Genomic DNA, 21256 nt, shown 5'->3' on the forward strand with positions numbered 1-21256 from the left:
GAAAATTGAATTTCTTTTCAGATGAAATACGAATGGTGGAAGAGCACGTGAAAAATTTACACTCCCAAATTAAGTTAAAAGAACATGTAAAGTGATATATACAAAGGCACTTTTTGTTTCCATAAAAATATAGATGAATAAATTGATTTTTGCCTAACAAACAATGTTATTAAATTTGGAAGACCCAAATACTATTTTCGATGAAAATTTCTTCGAGAAGAAGATTCTTGAATATAAATTAATGCTTGTTGCACTAAGGTGTCCATTCTACCTACGTCCATTCTACCGAAAATTGTTTGAAAAAAAAAACATTATTTCTCTAAATAAAATGGAACAGCATTTCGTGAAGTTTGACTAGGTGAACGTCATACCTTATTCGCGTACACATATAGAATGAAAAAAGTTCAATAAAATTATTCCATATATGAATTCAATTCAGTTAAATTTTTTCATTCTGTAATATAGTGGTACATAAATATAGGAAAATATTAACTAATATATGGAATGCATTCTACCTAATTCCTACGAAAATCACATCGTTCAAACAAATAAAAATGTCTTTGGCGCTATACGAAGTTCAACTTTCTTCACAATGAGTTTATTTTAACTTCGATTTACGTATTCGATCTTTTTGCCAACTTTATCAGAAACGCCTTCCATAAGTGAAATACGTACCAACGATGACGACATCGAAACATTTATTTCTGAAATTCTTACCGAAAATTGTCATATTCTGATTGATATTGCATATATAACACAATTGTCGAAGTGGCAATGTTTTTATACCCTAAACCACATAGTGGTCAGGGTATAATAAGTTTGATCGGCCAAAAAATGTGCCTACCAGAAATATTGATTTTAGACTCCATAAAATATATACCGATCGACTGAGAATCACCTCCTGAGTCGATCTAGCGCTTGGTGTCCGTCCGTCCGTCTGTCCATGTATTTGTTGTTCACAGGATTCCGGTCGCAATTATTAACCGATTTTGATGAAATTTGGTACAGGGAGTTTTTTGGGTACAAGGACGAACGCTATTGAATTTGGAAGAAATCGGATCAAATTTAGATATAGCTCCCATATATATGTATCGCCCGATTTCGACAAATGGGGTCTCGTTGCGCGTTTTTTCAAACGGATCGTCACCAAATTTGGTAATTTTTTCCATCGCCCTTCAAGTCTGCAAAATTTCATCCAAATCGGTTCAGATTTAGATATAGCTCTCATATATATGTATCGCCCGATTTTCCCAAATTTGGCCACAAAACCTTTATTTATCAACCGATCTTACTCAAAGTTGGCTAAATATAATCTTCTATAGCACTAACTATATGTGCAAAAAATCATCGAAATCGGTTCAGATTTAGCTATAGCTCCCATATATATGTACTAACTACCACCGTAGGCGCAATATCAACACAGCCAGTGTTGCTAGAAGTAGGGACAATTCCCTATATGTAGGGTTTTTCTACTATTTAGCGTCTTGTAGGGACGTAGGGTCACAATGTAGGGCATTTTTACTCAACACAATTTGTAATAATTTTTACATTTTGGTGGCTCTAGAGGAGGAAATTAGAAGCCAGCAAGGCTTGATCTTTAACAATGTGTGGTAAACTTTATTCCTGTAGAAAATGTTATCAACATTTTATTTCTATAGAACATTTTGTCAAAATTGTACTTCTATAGAAATTTTTTTCAAAATATTATTTCTATAAAAAATTTTCTCTAAATTTTATTTCTGTGGAATTTTTTCTCAAAATTTTATTTCTATAGAATTTATTGTCAAAATTTTATTTCTATAGAAAATTTCTCACAAAAATTTGTTTCTAGAAACTTTTTCCAAAATTTAATTTTTATAGAGATTTAACAAAAAAGATTACTAATTTGGGTAGAATTCTACCAACTGTGGCAACCGTGGTGGTAATACAAATTTGTATTCTAAGTTATATACGTTGTATATTCATGTTTTAAGATAATAAAGTACTTAGAACCATTTCTGTTCTGTAAAATTTTCTAAATTTAAGGAAAAATATAGTAGGGAAAATTGTTTGGGAATGTATGGGAAAGTAGGGAACTTTTTTTGTCCTTGTAGGGTAAACCGAACATTTTCCCTGGCAACATTGACTATGAGCTATAGTCAGATTGACACAAAGCACCCATAGACATGTACCCCTTAATTTTCTTAAATATGCAACTGCGGTTTATCTCCCAGACCTATATGCTACCCCACAAATGCTTATGATTACTAATTCTGTAATGGTGGTTTAGGGTATGATATAGTCGGCCCCGCCCGACTTTCTACTTTACTTACTTGTTTTAATTGGTTTTTATTCGGATTTGATTAAATAAATAATTGAATCAATTATCATATTAATTGAATCCGTTTGGTGATAATTTTTTGTGTGTAGGTATTGAAATTGTAAAAGGAGGACAAAATCGTTACGCAGCATTTTATTAAAAGTGAAAGGAACAAGAAGAAGAAAAGAATTACGTTTTACAGTTGGTAACTTTACATGGAAATTGGAAATAGTGGAATAATAAGCTAATATTTCAAGGCCAGTCGTATTAATAAAAGATAAAACCAGTATATTAATAAAACATGTCTTTTATTGAAGAAAAAATGTCTATATAAATAAATAAAACTGTATATAAAAACGAAGGTAAGCAGTTCTAATTTTGAAGTAAAAGTTTTACCACAAATATGTAAGAATTTTCCAAATGAATGAAAAAAGTTCAATAAAATCATTTCATATATGAATTCAATTCAGTTAAATTTTTTCATTCTGTAATATAGTGGTACATAAATATAGGAAAACGTTAACTAATATATGGAATGCATTCTACCTAATTTCAAACAAATAAAAATGTGTTTGGCGCTATACGTAGTTCAGCTTTCTTCACAATGAGTTCATTTTAACTTAAAGGAGAGGTCACTTTTTTCTAGGTGTAATATATCACAATCCACAATTGACCATCAATCTTTTCGAGTTTATCGATCACGAACTTTCGTTAAAAAAAAACTAATGTTACACTGAAAGATATATTGACCTAATTTGAAAGATTATGCAACCTAAATTTTAGGACTCGCAATTTATTGTGTAAAGAAAATTTCTGGAAAATAATGAAATTTTAATTAAATGAAAGTATATAGCAATCCATCGATTTACGTCGCCTCAGTTTACGTTGTTTCGATTTACGTCGTCAAATTTTTTGCTCCATCCAACTTCGATTTACGTCGTCGATCTTTTTGCCAACTTTATCAGAAACGCCTTCCATAAGTGAAATAAGTACCAACGATGACGACAAATTCAAATTTCGGAACCAATCACGACGTAAATCGAGGGATTACTGTTTTATCTTTTCTGAAAAAAATGTAGAAGTAAATTTAGGAAATTTGCGCCCCTCCGTTAAGGTCGTATGTCAGAACTGAGATATTGAGTCTTTGGATTTGGAAAATGAAAACTTTTTTTTTTTATTTTAAGTCCATCAATATTTTTTTTTGTTTTTTTTTAGTTTAAGACAACTCTTTTACTTTTTACGTTATAGTTAATTTTAATACAAATAATTTTGTCAATTTTAATCTACATGGGTCCAAAAAAATAATTGCTTTTTTTAAAGTTATTCACATTAATGCTGAATGATGTTTGGCTGTCACCCATATTTAAACAAAAATCGAATTAAAACAAACACAATTAAAACGAGTTAAAAAATAATTCATAAAAAAAACTTTCTCCCAAATTTCTGATAGTGGGAATCATAAATCGCAAGAATTTAGTTTTTTACAACGGATACCAATTTCAATGTGAATATATAAACATTTAATTAAATCATATTAAGTTAATTTTTTTATTAAATTAAATTATTACATTAAATTAATTCAAATAAAATTTAATTACATACAAATAACTTAAATTATGTTCTAATATTTCGATCAACCTTTTGCAGGCTGAGTTGTTGAATTTCAAACTTCATGAGAATCCATAAATTTAAATACAAAGTCTTGCAGTCTTGTTACGATTAACTGGTACAAGCGCTATGAGTACCTGGAACTAAAGCCATAACACCGCAACGAAAACATTCATGAAAATTACAAATAAAAAATATAATTCATATTTTCCCAACCACTATTAAAGCAACAACGGCAAACGAACAACCCGACTTAAGCAGAAATTACTTTAAACCTATTTTATGTTTGTCACCGATAATGTTGACCCCTATATGTAGCAGAAGGAAAAAATGGCGACTGCTTTTGGTGTTTTACGTGAAATGAAGTTCGTGATAAAAATGTGAAACGATTACCGCTTTCAGGAGGAGAACATTCTTATCTATAACATAGACATTTTATGGTTAATAATTTACTCCAAAAGCAGGTGTTAAAACTATAGGTGTGTGTGTGTATGAAAGTAATTGTACTCACTCTCATACACATTCACAAGGGAAACTGGGTGATAGAAACTCACCATCACGCACATTCACGCAAAGGCTTACTTACGCAGGATTATGCACGAACAACTTCAAAAGACTCACGCATTATGCACGAGATTCACAAAATTTTCAAATGAGCTAAAGCAACAAAATAGCAAAAATAGAATATATTTCGCCAGCCAAAATAATGTTAATTATTTATTTGCGAATATACACGAACCGATGCTTAGCCCAGTAAATTTTGAAATTTCGACTCAAAAATGTAAACCAAAAATGTAAGTAAAATTATACGAACTTAATTTTTTCAAAATTTAAGGAGAAATTTTCTAAAAATTGAACCTTGACGAGCAAAACCAAGTCCCATTGTGCAAATAGCATTGTCATTTATACACTGTTAGAAAAATATGTTTTTCATATGTTCCGATATAAACAAAATGTGGTTCGGGCACAATTTTTAAACACAATATATTTAAGTGCAAAAATGTAATGTTCCTAAACTATCATTAAATTTTTGGGACATATATGTTAGAATATATTATGTTTAGGACAAGAATGTTTCATAAAAATAATATGTGTGAATGTAAACATATATACATTTACAAATTTCGAGTAAACATAACATATATATGTTGTGATATTTTATCCAGGGAGCGACAGAGGCACAGAGAGTATAGAGAAAAAAACCCGGGCGGGTTGACGAAAGATATCAACATAACACAGCGAGAAAATCATAAGAGAGCAATTTTTTGAAACTGCTTGTAAGTTGTTTCGGTTTTACGTTTTCATTGGTTTTAGCTATACCCTTGGCATGTTAATAAGGCTTCGCCAAAAATTGGATATGCTTAAGTCTAAATATAATTTAATTTGGACATTAAATTGCGTATTCGGAACCAGGAAAATAGACATTTAAAAACAAGTAAGTAAAGTAGAAAGTCGGGCGGAGCCGACTATATCATACCCTAAACCACCATTACAGAATTAGTAACCATAAGCGTTTGTGGGGTAACATATAGGTCTGGGAGATAAACCGCAGTTGCATATTTAAGAAAATTAAGGGGTACACGTCCATGGGTGCTTTGTGTCAATCTGACTATAGCTCATAGTCAATGTTGCCACGGAAAATGTTCGGTTTACCCTACATGGACAAAAAAAGTTCCCTACTTTCCCATACATTTCCAAACAATTTTCCCTACTATCTTTTTCGTTAAATTTAAAAAATTTTACAAAACAAAAATGGTTCTAAGTACTTTATTATCTTAAAACATGAATATGCAACGTATATAACTTAGAATATAAATTTGTATTACCACCACGGTTGCCACAGTTGGTAGAATTCTACCCAAATTAGTAATCTTTTTTTGTTAAATCTCTATAAAAATTAAATTTTGGAAAAAGTTTCTATAAACAAATTTTTGTGAGAAATTTTTCTATAGAAATAAAATGTTGACAATAAATTCTGTAGAAATCAAATTTTGAGAAAAAATTCCACAGAAATAAAATTTAGAGAAAATTTTTAATAGAAATAATATTTTGAAAAAAATTTCTATAGAAGTACAATTTTGACAAAATGTTATATAGAAATAAAATGTTGACAAAATTCTCTACAGGAATAAAGTTTACCACACATTGTTAAAGATCAAGCCTTGCCGGCTTCTAATTTCCTCCTCTAGAGCCACCAATATGTAAAAATTATTACAAATTGTGTTGAGTGAAAATGCCCTACATTGTGGCCCTACGTCCCTACAAGACGCTAAATATTAGAAAAACCCTACATATAGGGAATTGCTCCTACTTCTAGCAACACTATCTGTGTTGATATTGTGCCAACGGAGTTAGTATGCCACTAATATTGAGCCCATTATTAAAAAAGAGAAAATCGTTAAATTAGTGTGGGTAATAAATACAAATTTGTGAAAATCGAGCAATATTCTTATGTAAGAGCTACAAGTACGTATAAGTACGATCGGCTAGTACATCAAAATTTGAAATTTGAGTAACATTGGTTAATAAATAAGAGTACTATGGCCAAATTTGGGAAAATCGAGCGATGCATATATATGGAAGCTATATCTAAATCTGAACCAATTTGCATACTATTTTGCGGGTTTGATTAATACCACAAAAGGTTACCTTGTGCAAGATTTGAGTAAGATCAGTTAAGAGTTATGAGGCCTGTATAGTCAAATATAAGGTTATTAGGGGCGAATTTTTCAAAATCGGGTGATACATATATGGGAGCTATATCTACATCTGAACCGATTTCGATGAAATTTTGCACATATAGTTAGTACTATAGAGGACTGGATCTAGCCAACTTTTAGTAAGATCGGTTAATAAATAAGGGTTCTATGGCCAAATTTGGGAAAATCGGGCTATACATATATATGGGAGCTGTATCCAAATCTGAACCGATTTCGATGATTTTTTGCACATATAGTTAGTGCTATAGAAGATTATATTTAGCCAACTTTGAGTAAGATCGGTTGAGAAATAAAGGTTTTGTGGCCAAATTTGGGAAAATCGGGTGATACATATATATGAGAGCTATATCTAAATCTGAACCGATTTTGATGAAATTTTGCAGACTTGAAGGGCGATGGAAAAGATTACCTTTTGCCAAATTTGGTGACGATCCGTTTGAAAAAACGCGCAACGAGACCCATTTGTCGAAATCGGGCGATACATATATATGGGAGCTATATCTAAATTTGATCCGATTTCTTCAAAATTCAATAGCGTTCGTCCTTGTGCCCAAAAAACTCCCTGTACCAAATTTCATCAAAATCGGTTAATAATTGCGACCGTAATCCTGTGAACAACAAATACATGGACAGACGGACGGACGGACGGACACCAAGCGCTAGATCGACTCAGGAGGTGATTCTGAGTCGATCGGTATATATTTTATGGGGTCTAAAATCAATATTTCTGGTAGGCACATTTTTTGGCCGATCAAACTTATTATACCCTGACCACTATGTGGTTTAGGGTATAAAAAGCATGTGTTTTTGCCTTGAGAGCAGCAATTTTAGTATGTGTGGACATGAGTTTTGTTTATCATTTTGGCATTATGCGCACATTTTTTTTTTGTTGGTTCGTCAAGAGAAATCGGAACGTACGACGAGTAAGTCAAAATATTTAGCAAGAAAGGAAATTAAAACAAGTATATACGGCCGTAAGTTCGGCCAGGCCGAATCTTATGTACCCTCCACCATGGATTGCGTAGGAACTTCTACTAAAGGCTGTCATCCACAATCGAATTACTTGGGTTGCGATAACACTTGCCGATGGCAAGGTATCGTAAAACTTTTTAACACTGTCTTCTAAATTGTAAGTTAGTCCATAAGGGGTATATATTAAACAAAACAAGTATATACGGCCGTAAGTTCGGCCAGGCCGAATCTTATGTACCCTCCACCATGGATTGCGTAGGAACTTCTACTAAAGGCTGTCATCCACAATCGAATTACTTGGGTTGCGATAACACTTGCCGATGGCAAGGTATCGTAAAACTTTTTAACACTGTCTTCTAAATTGTAAGTTAGTCCATAAGGGGTATATATTAAACAAAAAAAGGCCGATTAAGTACGTATATAATTCAGTTTGACAAAATTTTCTATAGAAATAAAAACTTGACAAAATGTTCTATAGAAATAAAATGTTGACAAATTTTTCTATGGAAGTAAAATGTTGACAAAATGTTCTACAGAAATAAAATGTTGACAAAATTTTCTATAGAAATAAAATATTGACAAAATTTTCTATGGAAGTAAAATGTTGACAAAATTTTCTATAGCAATACAATTTTGACAAAAATTTCTATAGAAATAAAATGTTGACAAAATTTTGTATAGAAATAAAATTTTGACAAAATTTTGTATAGAAATAAAATGTTGACAAAATTTTCTACAGAAATAAATTTTTTATAAAATTTTCTATAGAAATAAAATTTTGACAAACATTTCTATAGAAATAAACTTTTGACAAAACTTTCTATAGAAATGAAATTTTAACAAAACTTTCTATAGTAATAAAATTTGACAAAATTTTCTATGGAAATAAAGTTTTGGTAGATTACAAAATTTTCTATAGAAATAAAATTTTGACAAAATTTTCTATGGAAATAAAATTTTGATAAACATTTGTATAGAAATAAACTTTTGACAAAACTTTCTATAGAAATGAAATTTTGACAAAACTTTCTATAGTAATAAAATTTGACAAAATTTTCTATGGAAATAAAGTTTTGGTAGATTATTTTTGGCGATATGGACCAATTTTGTGTGATAAGTCATCGGCTATATATAACTAAAGACCGATATGGACCAATTTTTACATGGCTGCTAGAGGCCATATATTGACAAAATGTACCAAATTTCAACCGTATCGGATGACTTTTGTTCCTCCAAGAGGTTCCGGACGTCAAATCTGGGGACGGTTTATATGGGAACTATATATAATTATGGACCGATATGGACCAATTTTTGCATGGTTGTTAGAGACCATATACTAACACCATGTACCAAATTTCAACTGGATCGGATGAATTTTGCTCTTCCAAGAGGCTCCGGAGGTCAAATCTGGGGATCGGTTTATATGGGGGCTATATATAATTATGGACAGATATGGACCAATTTTTGCATGGTTATTAGAGGCCGTAAACTAACATCAGGTACCAAATTTCAACCGGATCGGATGAATTTTGCCCCTCCAAGAGGCTCCGGAGGTCAAATCTGGGGATCGGTTTATATGGGGGCTATATATAATTATGGACCGATATGGACCAATTTTTGCATGGTTGTTAAAAACCGTATACTAAGACCACGTACTAAATTTCAACCGGATCGGATGAATTTTGCTCCTCCAAGAGGCTCCGGTGGTCAAATCTGGGGATCGGTTTATATGGGAGCTATATATAATTATGGACCGATATGGACCAATTTTTGCATGGTTGTTAGAGGCCGTATACTAACATCAGGTACCAAATTTCAAACGGATCGGATGAATTTTGCCCCTCCAAGAGGCTCCGGAGGTCAAATCTGGGGATCGGTTTATATGGGGGCTATATATAATTATGGACCGATATGGACCAATTTTTGCATGGTTGTTAAAAACCGTATACTAAGACCACGTACTAAATTTCAACCGGATCGGATGAATTTTGCTCCTCCAAGAGGCTCCGGTGGTCAAATCTGGGGATCGGTTTATATGGGAGCTATATATAATTATGGACCGATATGGACCAATTTTTGCATGGTTGTTAGAGGCCGTATACTAACATCAGGTACCAAATTTCAACCGGATCGGATGAATTTTGCCCCTCCAAAAGTCTCCGGAGGTCAAATCTGGGGATCGGTTTATATGGGGGCTATATATAATTATGGACCGATATGGACCAATTTTTGCATGGTTGTTAGAGACCATATACTAACATCAGGTACCAAATTTCAATCGGATCGGATGAATTTTGCCCCTCCAAGAGGCTCCGGAGGTCAAATCTGGGGATCGGTTTATATGGGGGCTATATATAATTATGGACCGATATGGACCAATTTTTGCATGGTTGTTAGAGACCGTATACTAAGACCACGTACCAAATTTCAACCGGATCGGATGAATTTTGCTGCTCCGGGAGGCTCCCCAAGCCAAATTTGGGGATCGGTTTATATGGGGGCTATACGTAAACGTGGTCCGATATGGCCCATTTTCAATACCATCCGACCTACATCAATAGCAACTACTTGTGCCAAGTTTCAAGTCGATAGCTTGTTTCGTTCGGAAGTTAGCGTGATTTCCACAGACGGACGGACAGCCGGACAGACGGACGGACGGACAGACGGACAGACGGACGGACGGACGGACATGCTTAGATCGACTCAGAATTTCACCACGACCCAGAATATATATACTTTATGGGGTCTTAGAGCAATATTTCGATGTGTTACAAACGGAATGACAAAGTTAATATACCCCCATCCTATGGTGGAGGGTATAAAAAACAGTGGATATATATAAAAAAGGATCTTCAGAAAAAAAATAAGTTTAGTTCCTCTTTATTAATAAGTAGTCAAAGATGAGTTGACGTATACTTTCAAAAATAAAAGCGGGCATTAAGTTCGAGTTTTTCCGCTAAAATTATTTTTCATTTTATTTGCTTTAAAAAGAATTATTAAAGAAAAGAAAACGTGAAAACATGGCAATTTTAAAATGATAATGTAACCTTAATTCCGGCCCTAAAGGTAAAAATTAAATTAACTACAAATTTTTCGTTAATAACTACTCATATTTATTTGTATTTAAAAATACGAGAAATTTTAAATGCATTTAAAATGGTGTTAAATGCTACTAAAAATAGTTCACGCCCAAATAAATGTATGTCTATATTGTAAAATTATATATGTTTATACTCGACTTCACGTCTTTCTTTTGGTAGAGTTTTCGAAAATTTCAAACTTTTATACCAAAACCATTTTTTTGTTACAAAATTGTTATTTTTGCAATTAAAACAAGTATATACGGCCGTAAGTAAGGCCAGGCCGAATCTTATGTACCCTCCACCATGGACTGTGTAGAAACTTCTACCAATGACTGTCATCCACAATCGAATTACTTGGGTTGTGTTATCTTAAAACTTCTTAACATCGTTTTCTAAATTGTGAGTTAGTCAATACGTGGTATATATTAGACAAAAAAGTTATGTATAGTTAAGTCTACAAATAATTACGAACCGACATGGACTTTTGCACATACATAGAGAACCAGAATTGAAATATGGTGTCGCTTATATGGGGGCTATATACAATTATTGATATGGACCAATTTTTGTGTGATTGGGGAACGATTTATCTGAGGGCTATATATATAACTATAGACCGATATGGACCTAGTTAGGCATGGTTATTAACGGCCATATACTAGCACAATGACCACATTTCAACTGACTCGGATGAGATTTGCTCCTCCAAGAGGCTCCAAAACCAAATCTCGGGATCGGTTTATATGGGGGCTATACATGATTATGGACTGATATGGACCACTTTTGGCCTGGTTGTTAAATATCATATACTGCCACCACGTACCAAATTTCAACCACACGCAGAGAAGGAATATGATCACCTCAAACATGTTTCAAGAGCAAAATGTTATTTTTGTATGGTGACCATGTAACATGTTTGTCACTAAAATGTTATTTTCTCGTCAAATATAACCTGCTTGCCGTTATATGATACATGATTTCCGAGAAAATAACATGGTTGCGAAAACCATGTTACATGGTCACCACCCAAAAATAACATTTTGCTCTTAAAACATGTTTGAGGTGATCATATTCCTTCTCTGGGTGCAGATCGGATGAATTTTGCTTCTCCAAAAGGCACCGGAGGTCAAATCTGGAGATCGGTTTATATGGGGGATATATATAATTATGGACTGATATGAACCAATTCCTGCATGATTGTTGGATACTAATATCACGTACCAAATTTCAACCGAATCGGATTTTTGCATGGGTATTTGAGGTCATATATTAACACCACGTACCAAATTTCAACTGAATCAGATGAATTTTGGTCTTCCAAGAGGCTCCGGAGGTCAAATCTGGTGAGCAGTTTATATGGGGGCTATATATAATTATGGGCCGATGTAGACCAATTTTTGCATGATCACTAGAGACCATATACTAACACCATGTACCAAATTTCAGCCGGATCGTATGAAATTTGCTTCTCTTAGAGGCTCCGCAAGCCAAATCGGGGGATCGGTTTATATGGGGCTATATATAATTATGGATCGATGTGGACCAATTTTTGCATGGTTGTTAGACATTATATGCTGACACCATGTACCAAATTTCAGCCGGATCGAATGAAATTTGCTTCTCTTAGAGGCTCCGCAAGTCAAATCGGGGGATCGGTTTATATGGGGGCTATATATAATTATGGACCGATGTGGACCAATTTTTGCATGGTTGTTAGAGACCATATACTCACACCATGTACCAAATATCAGCCGGATCGGATGAAATTTTCTTCTCTTAGAGTCTCCACAAGCCAAAACGGGGATCGGTTTATATGGGGGCTATATATAATTATGAACCGATGTGGACCAATTTTCGCACGGTTGTTAGAGATCATATGCTGACACCATGTACCAAATTTTAGCCGGATCGGATGAAATTTGCTTCTCTTAGAGGCCTCGAAAGCCAAATTTGGGGGTCCGTTTATATGGGGGCTATACGTAAAAGTGAACCGATATGGCCCATTTGCAATACCATCCGACCTAAATCGATAACAACTACTTGTGCCAAGTTTCAAGTCTATAGCTTGTTTCGTTCGGAAGTTTGCGTGATTTCAACAGACGGACGGACGGACGGACTGACATGCTCAGATCGACACAGAATTTCACCACGACCCATAATATATACTTTATGGGTCTTAGAGCAATATTTCGATGTGTTACAAACGGAATGACAAAGTTAATATACCCCCCATCCTATGGTGGAGGGTATACAAATGGTGTTCGGTCGGAGCAGAGATTGAACCCAGAACCCTTTGCATACAAGGCGGACATGCTAACCACTGGTACACATGGCTAACAAATATATATTTCTGTTGAATAATGTTTTGTTTGCATCGGCTCGTGGGCGCTGCAAACTATGCTATATAAATGTAACTTATAACGATAATTGTCTATTGGTGACTATAACAGCTACGTAGCCCAGTGGTAGTGTGTTGGCTTACAAATTGCATGGTTCCCGGTTCGATTCTCCGTCCAGGCGAAAAGTAAAATTTAAAAAAATTATGATATTGAATAATTTTTTTATAATTTAACATTATTTAGAAATTTTGATTGTATTCGATATTTCTTTTATCCAACAGAAAATAATTAATCAAGCTTGAGATCGTTTTTTGTATGTATTGGTTTCTTTATTTTTCAATATTTCGCAACTACATTGAATTGCTTCATCAGGAGTCGATCTAGAATAAAAGTGGTTTGATAATTTTTAATCATGACATGTAAAATTCTTTCTCCAAAAAAATTAAAAATTATCAAACTACTTTTATTGTACACTAAAAAAAAATATTGTCGTGAGATCAAAGATTTCATGTCTTTAAAATACGAATACAAATTTTGCTTAGCATAGAAGACTCACTTCTCTAAAATAAAGTTATTTTCCTTGTCCAAAAGTCGATAAACTTTTCAATGAAGTCATATTGTCCTTATAATTAAGTGATTTGACTTAAAAATGGGTATCTTAACATGAAAGAAAAAATTTATAAGGCTAAGGTCAACTTGACTTTAATAATTCAGAAAAATTCTTTAAATTTAATGAAATTGTCTTTAAATTTGTTGTCTTTTTGCATCTTGACTACAAAGCAAAAAATCGTTTAAATATGGGACATGTTTTTCAAAACTTTATTTTAAAGAAGTTTTTTACTTCAAATATAGCATAATTTCTACTGGAAGTCGAGTCCTAATTTGGAAAATAAAGTTGCCGTTAACTCGTTTTTAAAGGACTTTGATAGCATATGAAGAAAAAAAGCTGAGAAAGCAAAAAATTAAAATTTGCTTCCTAGAAGCAAGTACAGAAAACCTAAATTTAAAAGAGAATTGTGTCTTAAAAGTATCCTTACTTGTATTCTCCGCTTCTTTGGCTCGGAATCAATACCAAATTTTTTAAAGTAAAGACAAAATCTTTGGAACCGAGTATGTTTTTTTTTTCAGTGTAGATCGACTCCTGATGAAGCAATTCAATGTAATTGCGAAATATTGAAAAATAAAGAAACCAATACACAAAAAATAAAGAAACCAATACACACATATGTGCTTCCTGCAAAATATGTTTGGAACATATGTTAGAGAAGCGATTTTTCTTGAGGGTGTACACTAAAAAATATGAACACGAAGGAAAATGTGGAAAATTTTAACTAAACTTTATTACAAATCCCGCTAACACGCCGATATGACAAAATAAGGAAATATTTTTCGACAAAATCAAGATACATATTTTATTAGACATAATTAACTTGTTAAAGAAAATTTTGTAGTTTGTAGGACAAATTTTGGAGTTCACAATAGAATTCGTAACTATATTGTGGGAAATACGAATTTAGTAAATGTTTATAATATGTAATTTGTCCACCTATTTTAGTTAATTTTACAAAAAGTTATTAAAGTCAACAAAACTTTTTCATATTGGATACATTTTTACTAATACCGGCCTTAAGGCTAAAACTTGAAATACACATATCAATTCCGCCGTTTTTAATATTTTTAACAGGTTTCCCATTACTTCTGGTTGTAGGTTGCTATTATAACCCGATTTTTCTAAATTTTTAAAATATACATGTTTAGATAGTGTATATCAGTCCGTGTTCGGTGTATGGTTCAAATGTTATGATATTGATAATAATGATATTAATAATTTTGTTTTTTGATCACATTCGCCTGATGTCCATTAAGGTCCATAAATAGATATTTTGATGGTCTTCGTCGGGTAACATTTAATGCGTTTACATATCTGGACTTATCTCACCTCAAAAACTCACTTAAACTTTTTCTTCCATTCTATAAAAATTTAAGATTTTGTACGGTATAAATAACACTGTGACGCAATATTCAACTTTTTGGCTCCAAGCAAAAAATCATTTATCCCAACCGAATGTACTTGTTGAGAGGAGAAAAGCAATGTCGGGGTATTGCTTTGAAAAAAAAATGTCATCTCCAAAACCCCAAAAATGTCGAAAAAATGTATCACTGTTTTCACCGACTACTTCCGTTTTTCAACTACAGCTATTGAACTTTTAAAAATTTTACCGAACAATCACACGGACGAAAAGGACACTTTTTCGTATGTTTCGGTGTAAAAATTATATGTTTGGATCTCAAATTTTTAGCACATTATTTTTAAGTGCAAGCATATATTCATAGAAATTGCCTATAAACACACATGTCTTTAGAAAGAGAGACCGAGAGAGTATAAAGAAAAACTAAAGATGCCGAATGAGAGAGATAACGAATGACATCTTCACAACACAGTGAGGCTAAACGTCCAACAACAACGTATATGTCCGACATCATATATATTTTGTTTATGGGTAAATAAATATTTGAAGTATAACATTCAAATAAGATACATATTTTTTTTTATTTGTAATCCAACACAAGTATGTTTATGGCATTTTGCTGAAAGTAAAATCGAAGTAACCAATTGGCGCATTAAAAATATATATGCTTAAGGTGAAAAATACGATTTTTTGAGGCTGCAAGGGAAGAAATGTCGCCAATAAAATTATGAACAACTTACAGATACATACCAACTTCATATAACCACTCCAAACTCGGCAAAAAGGACCACCATTTAGGAAAAACAATAAAAATGTATTATTGGGTGTGTAAATTAGTAATGGGGGATTGATGACAGCTTCGGATAAACGCATCATACAATACTAGACAAAAGCTTGACTGCTTCCAAAGACTTACTCATTAATAATTTTGGTATTGATTTCGAACCAAAGAAGGAGAGAATTAAAGTAAATATACCTTTAAGGCACAATTTAAATTTGAGTTTTGTGACGAGTCACGCCGCCGATTTTAGCCGCCTCCGATTATTTTTTGTCGACGCTGCTGAATATGTTGGCTCATCTCAACTCAAATTTAGCCGGCAAGTAATCAAAAATATTGAATTAAATTAAAACAAGTATATACGGCCGTAAGTTCGGCCAGGCCGAATCTTATGTACCCTCCACCATGGATTGCGTAGGAACTTCTACTAAAGGCTGTCATCCACAATCGAATTACTTGGGTTGCGATAACACATGCCGATGGCAAGGTATCGTAAAACTTTTTAACACTGTCTTCTAAATTGTAAGTTAGTCCATAAGGGGTATATATTAAACAAAAAAAAAAAAAAGGCCGATTAAATACGTATATAATTCAGTTTGACAAAATTTTCTATAGAAATAAAATTTTGACAACGTTTTCTATATAAATAAAAACTTGACAAAATTTTCTATAGAAATAAAATGTTGACAAAATTTTCTATGGAAGTAAAATGTTGACAAAATGTTCTATAGAAATAAAATGTTGACAAAATTGTCTATAGAAATAAAATGTTGACAAAATTTTCTATAGCAATAAAATTTTGACAAAATTTTCTATTGAAATAAAATGTTGACAAAATTTTCTATAGAAATAAAATGTTGACAAAATGTTCTATAGAAATAAAATGTTGACAAAATTGTCTATAAAAATAAAATGTTGACAAAATTTTCTACAGAAATAAATTTTTTACAAAATTTTCTATAGAAATAAAATTTTGACAAAATTTTCTATGGAAATAAAATGTTGACAAACATTGCTATAGAAATAAACTTTTTACAAAACTTTCTATAGAAATGAAATTTTGACAAAACTTTCTATAGTAATAAAATTTGACAATTTTTACATGGCTGTTAGAGGCCATATACTAACGAAATGTTCCAAATTTCAACCGCATCGGATGACTTTTGCTCCTCCAAGAGGCTCCGGAGGTCAAATCTGGGGATCGGTTTATATGGGAGCTATATATAATTATGGACCGATATGGACCAATTTTTGCATGGTTGTTAGAGACCATATACTAACACCACGTACTAAATTTTAATTGGATCGGATGGATTTTGCTCATCCAAGAGTCTCCAGAGTTCAAATCTGGGGATCGGTTTATATGGGAGCTATATATATTTATGGACCGATATGAACCAATTTTTGCACGCTTGTTAGAGAGCATATACTAACATCAGGTACCCAATTTCAAACGGATCGGATGAATTTTGCCCCTCCAAGAGACTCCGGAGGTCAAATCTGGGGATCAGTTTATATGGGAGCTATATATAATTATGGACCGATATGGACCAGTTTTTGCATGGTTGTTAGAGACCATATACTAACACCACGTACCAAATTTCAATCGGATCGGATGAAGTTTGCTCCTCCAAGAGGCTCCGGAGGTCAAATCTGGTGATCGGTTTATATGGGAGCTATATATATTTATGGACCGATATGGACCAATTTTTGCATGGTTGTTAGAGACCGTATACTAACATCAGGTACCAAATTTCAACCGGATCGGATGAATTTTGCCCCTCCAAGAGGCTCCGGAGGTCAAATCTGGGGATCGGAGATCTATAGTAATAAAATTTGACAATTTTTACATGGCTGTTAGAGGCCATATACTAACGAAATGTTCCAAATTTCAACCGCATCGGATGACTTTTGCTCCTCCAAGAGGCTCCGTAGGTCAAATCTGGGGATCGGTTTATATGGGAGCTATATATAATTATGGACCGATATGGACCAATTTTTGCATGGTTGTTAGAGACCATATACTAACACCACGTACTAAATTTTAATTGGATCGGATGAATTTTGCTCATCCAAGAGTCTCCAGAGTTCAAATCTGGGGATCGGTTTATATGGGAGCTATATATATTTATGGACCGATATGAACCAATTTTTGCACGCTTGTTAGAGAGCATATACTAACATCAGGTACCCAATTTCAAACGGATCGGATGAATTTTGCCCCTCCAAGAGGCTCCGGAGGTCAAATCTGGGGATCGGTTTAGATGGGAGCTATATATAATTATGGACCGATATGGACCAGTTTTTGCATGGTTGTTAGAGACCATATACTAACACCACGTACCAAATTTCAATCGGATCGGATGAAGTTTGCTCCTCCAAGAGGCTCCGGAGGTCAAATCTGGTGATCGGTTTATATGGGAGCTATATATATTTATGGACCGATATGGACCAATTTTTGCATGGTTGTTAGAGACCGTATACTAACATCAGGTACCAAATTTCAACCGGATCGGATGAATTTTGCCCCTCCAAGAGGCTCCGGAGGTCAAATCTGGGGATCGGTTTATATGGGGGCTATATATAATTATGGACCGATATGGACCAATTTTTGCATGGTTGTTAGAGACCGTATACTTAGACCACGTACCAAATTTCAACCGGATCGGATGAATTTTGCTGCTCCGGAAGGCTCCGCAAGCCAAATTTGGGGATCGGTTTATATGGGGGCTATACGTAAACGTGGGCCGATATGGCCCATTTTCAATACCATCCGACCTACATCAATAACAACTACTTGTGCCAAGTTACAAGTCGATAGCTAGTTTCGTTCGGAAGTTAGCGTGATTTCCACAGACGGACGGACAGCCGGACAGACGGACAGACGGACGGACGGACGGACATGCTTAGATCGACTCAGAATTTCACCACGACCCAGAATATATATACTTTATGGGGTCTTAGAGCAATATTTCGATGTGTTACAAACGGAATGACAAAGTTAATATACCCCCATCCTATGGTGGAGGGTATAAAAACTGTGCTAATACAGTCGAAGCTCTGTTTAACGAATATCCCATTTAGCGAAAATCCAATTTAACGAACGTCCAAATTCCTAACATTGAGTATTCTAAATAACGAACGGTTGAACAAAATTTACGTTCGATTTAACGAAAACGCTTTTAATCTTAAGAAAATTGACAACTAAAAACCAGCAATATTTCACGATTGTGAGAGTGGCTTAAGTCCTTCGGAAATGTCCACAAAGTACGGCATTCCCAAGATATTTAGATTCCATCAAATGTTTGGAAACACAAATTCAATGGCCGGATAACTAGGTAAATTTAGGTTAGATAGAGAGACAGCTTCGCTACGGAAAATGGATATACCCCAGATCCGGTACAGGACTACTCCCTGATGTGAATGGACCAGTCCCAGACCTGGTCGAAACGTATGGACGGGACCGATCATTTTAACACGGGTTTGTCATTGACTGTGTACATTTACACTGTAGGACACGGCTTGAACTCATTCCAAAGGACATGACCTCGGAGAACTTAGTAGGACTAGACAGGTCCTCATTAACCAGTCCGGGACAAACCCTTATTTTGCGCATCCCAATTACACAAGGATGGGAAAAATTTGGAATATGTTGACCCATTGGTAAATGTCTAGATCCAATCAATAGAGAATATAAATCAATAAATTATATGCAAATCTAAAACCTGTGACAAACTGGAGCACTGGTACTAGTCCTGTGATAGGTGGTAATATGCACCAAATTTTCGTAGGATCGCCAGTTGGGCAGGTGGTGAATTTTTCTCTTATTAATGAGTGCTACCAGATTGTATATTTATCTCAATGACAAAGAACCTCCTTCTTATAGCTGAAGAGAAACTATGAAATGCACAGGAATATCAGCATAAGTACATAGAGGTATAAATTACCGCTGAAAAACTTTCTTTGTGTTCGGCCGAAACTGTAATCTAGCGTTGAGAGTACATCTATGCCGACAGGAGCAGCAGAGTAATAGTGTAATAATAGTTATGCCTGGCCCATCTTGAAACTGGGGACTGGAAACAAATCAGGGAATTCGTCTAAGAAGGTATTTTCATGGGTGTATACAGGCTCTCCTGAGACAGCGAATCTTGGATCCTCTTTTCAACCTAACCTAGATATGTATATCAAGCTCATCAGTTTTTAAGGATTATTTAAAGTAATATTTTTTTAAATGCCTGCGTAGTTTAATTTTGCCACATGCTTCTGAATTTTTACTCATCTGGTAAAAAAACTACGATTTTCAATAAAAGTTAACATTTAATATTCCCGTTCGATTTAACGAATATTTCTAAATAACGAAAGGGACTGACAATATATCGTTCGTTAAACCGAGCTTCAACTGTAATTGTTTTATTTTTTGTCAAAATCGTAAATTTTCCAACCACAATCAATAAGTAATAATTTTGCAAAAAATTAGCTCTGAAAAAATTAAATGTAAATTTGATTGTAAGATTGGTTGTACAACTCATCTCATTAACATTCGGATAACTTCAAATTTATTTTATAATGGATAATTGTCCGCCACCGAATAGGCAAATTTATATCGGCTTAGCCGTCAAATTTGATACCAGCCGCTGCCGACAAAAATGGGTCGGCTTCATTCTCTGGTCAAGACACAAAAAGTCAACAAATTTAAAGACGATTTTATTAATATATATCTTCTATGCTAAGCAAAACTTGCATTCTTATATTAAGGACAAGAAATCTTTGTCCTCACGACAATATTTCATGCATTCATGTCACACTCAACCTGCCATATAGCACCGAATCGCGTCGAAGGACGACTCATTTTTTTTTTTGTCATGGACAATACTTCGATTGATATGTCTGTGACAATTTTTTTTGTGGAATAAATTCTAAAATATTTGAAAAAAGTACGCATATTAACTGACTTTCAATTCATAAAATAACTTAAGCAGTAAGCCAAGTAATTTGTTTTACGGAAATATTTTTTTAATTGACGGAGATTTTGAATCTTTGGATTAAAGACTTCGAGGACATTGCACAGTTAATGAAGTTTTTATATCCAGCAACATAGTAACACATCGAAATATCGATTTTCGACTATATAAAGTATATATTCTTGATCAGGGAGAAATTCTAAGACGATATAAGCATGTCCGTCTGTCTGTCTGTTGTAATCACGCTACAGCCTTTAATAATAGCGCCATCGTCCTGAAATTTGGCACAGATTTGTTCTTTGTTTGCAGGCAGGTCAATTTCGAAGATGGGCCATATCGGTCCAAGTTTTGATATAGTCCCCATATAAACCGACCTCCCGATTTGGAGTCTTGGGCTTATAAAATCTGTAGATTTTATCCAATTTGCGTGAAATTTGAAATCTAGACGTATTTTAGGACCATCAAAAAGTGTACCAAAAATGGTGCCTATCGGTCCATATTTTGATACAGCCCCCATATAGACCGA

General features: G+C 33.9%; 1 protein-coding gene across 1 annotated transcript in view; it reads left to right on the forward strand.

Annotated features, from left to right (window-relative positions):
- The window catches only part of LOC142238601 (uncharacterized), a 67561-nt gene extending 67397 nt beyond the window's left edge, over positions 1–164 (forward strand). Inside the window, exon 6 of the mRNA XM_075310294.1 lies at positions 22–164. Within this exon, the coding sequence (XP_075166409.1) occupies positions 22–95 (74 nt within the window). The 3' untranslated portion in view covers positions 96–164. The remainder of the gene's footprint in view (positions 1–21) is intronic.
- Positions 165–21256: the final 21092 nt, after the last annotated feature.

This window comes from Haematobia irritans, chromosome 5 (genome assembly GCF_050003625.1).
Source record: "Haematobia irritans isolate KBUSLIRL chromosome 5, ASM5000362v1, whole genome shotgun sequence".
NCBI lineage: Eukaryota > Metazoa > Arthropoda > Insecta > Diptera > Muscidae > Haematobia > Haematobia irritans.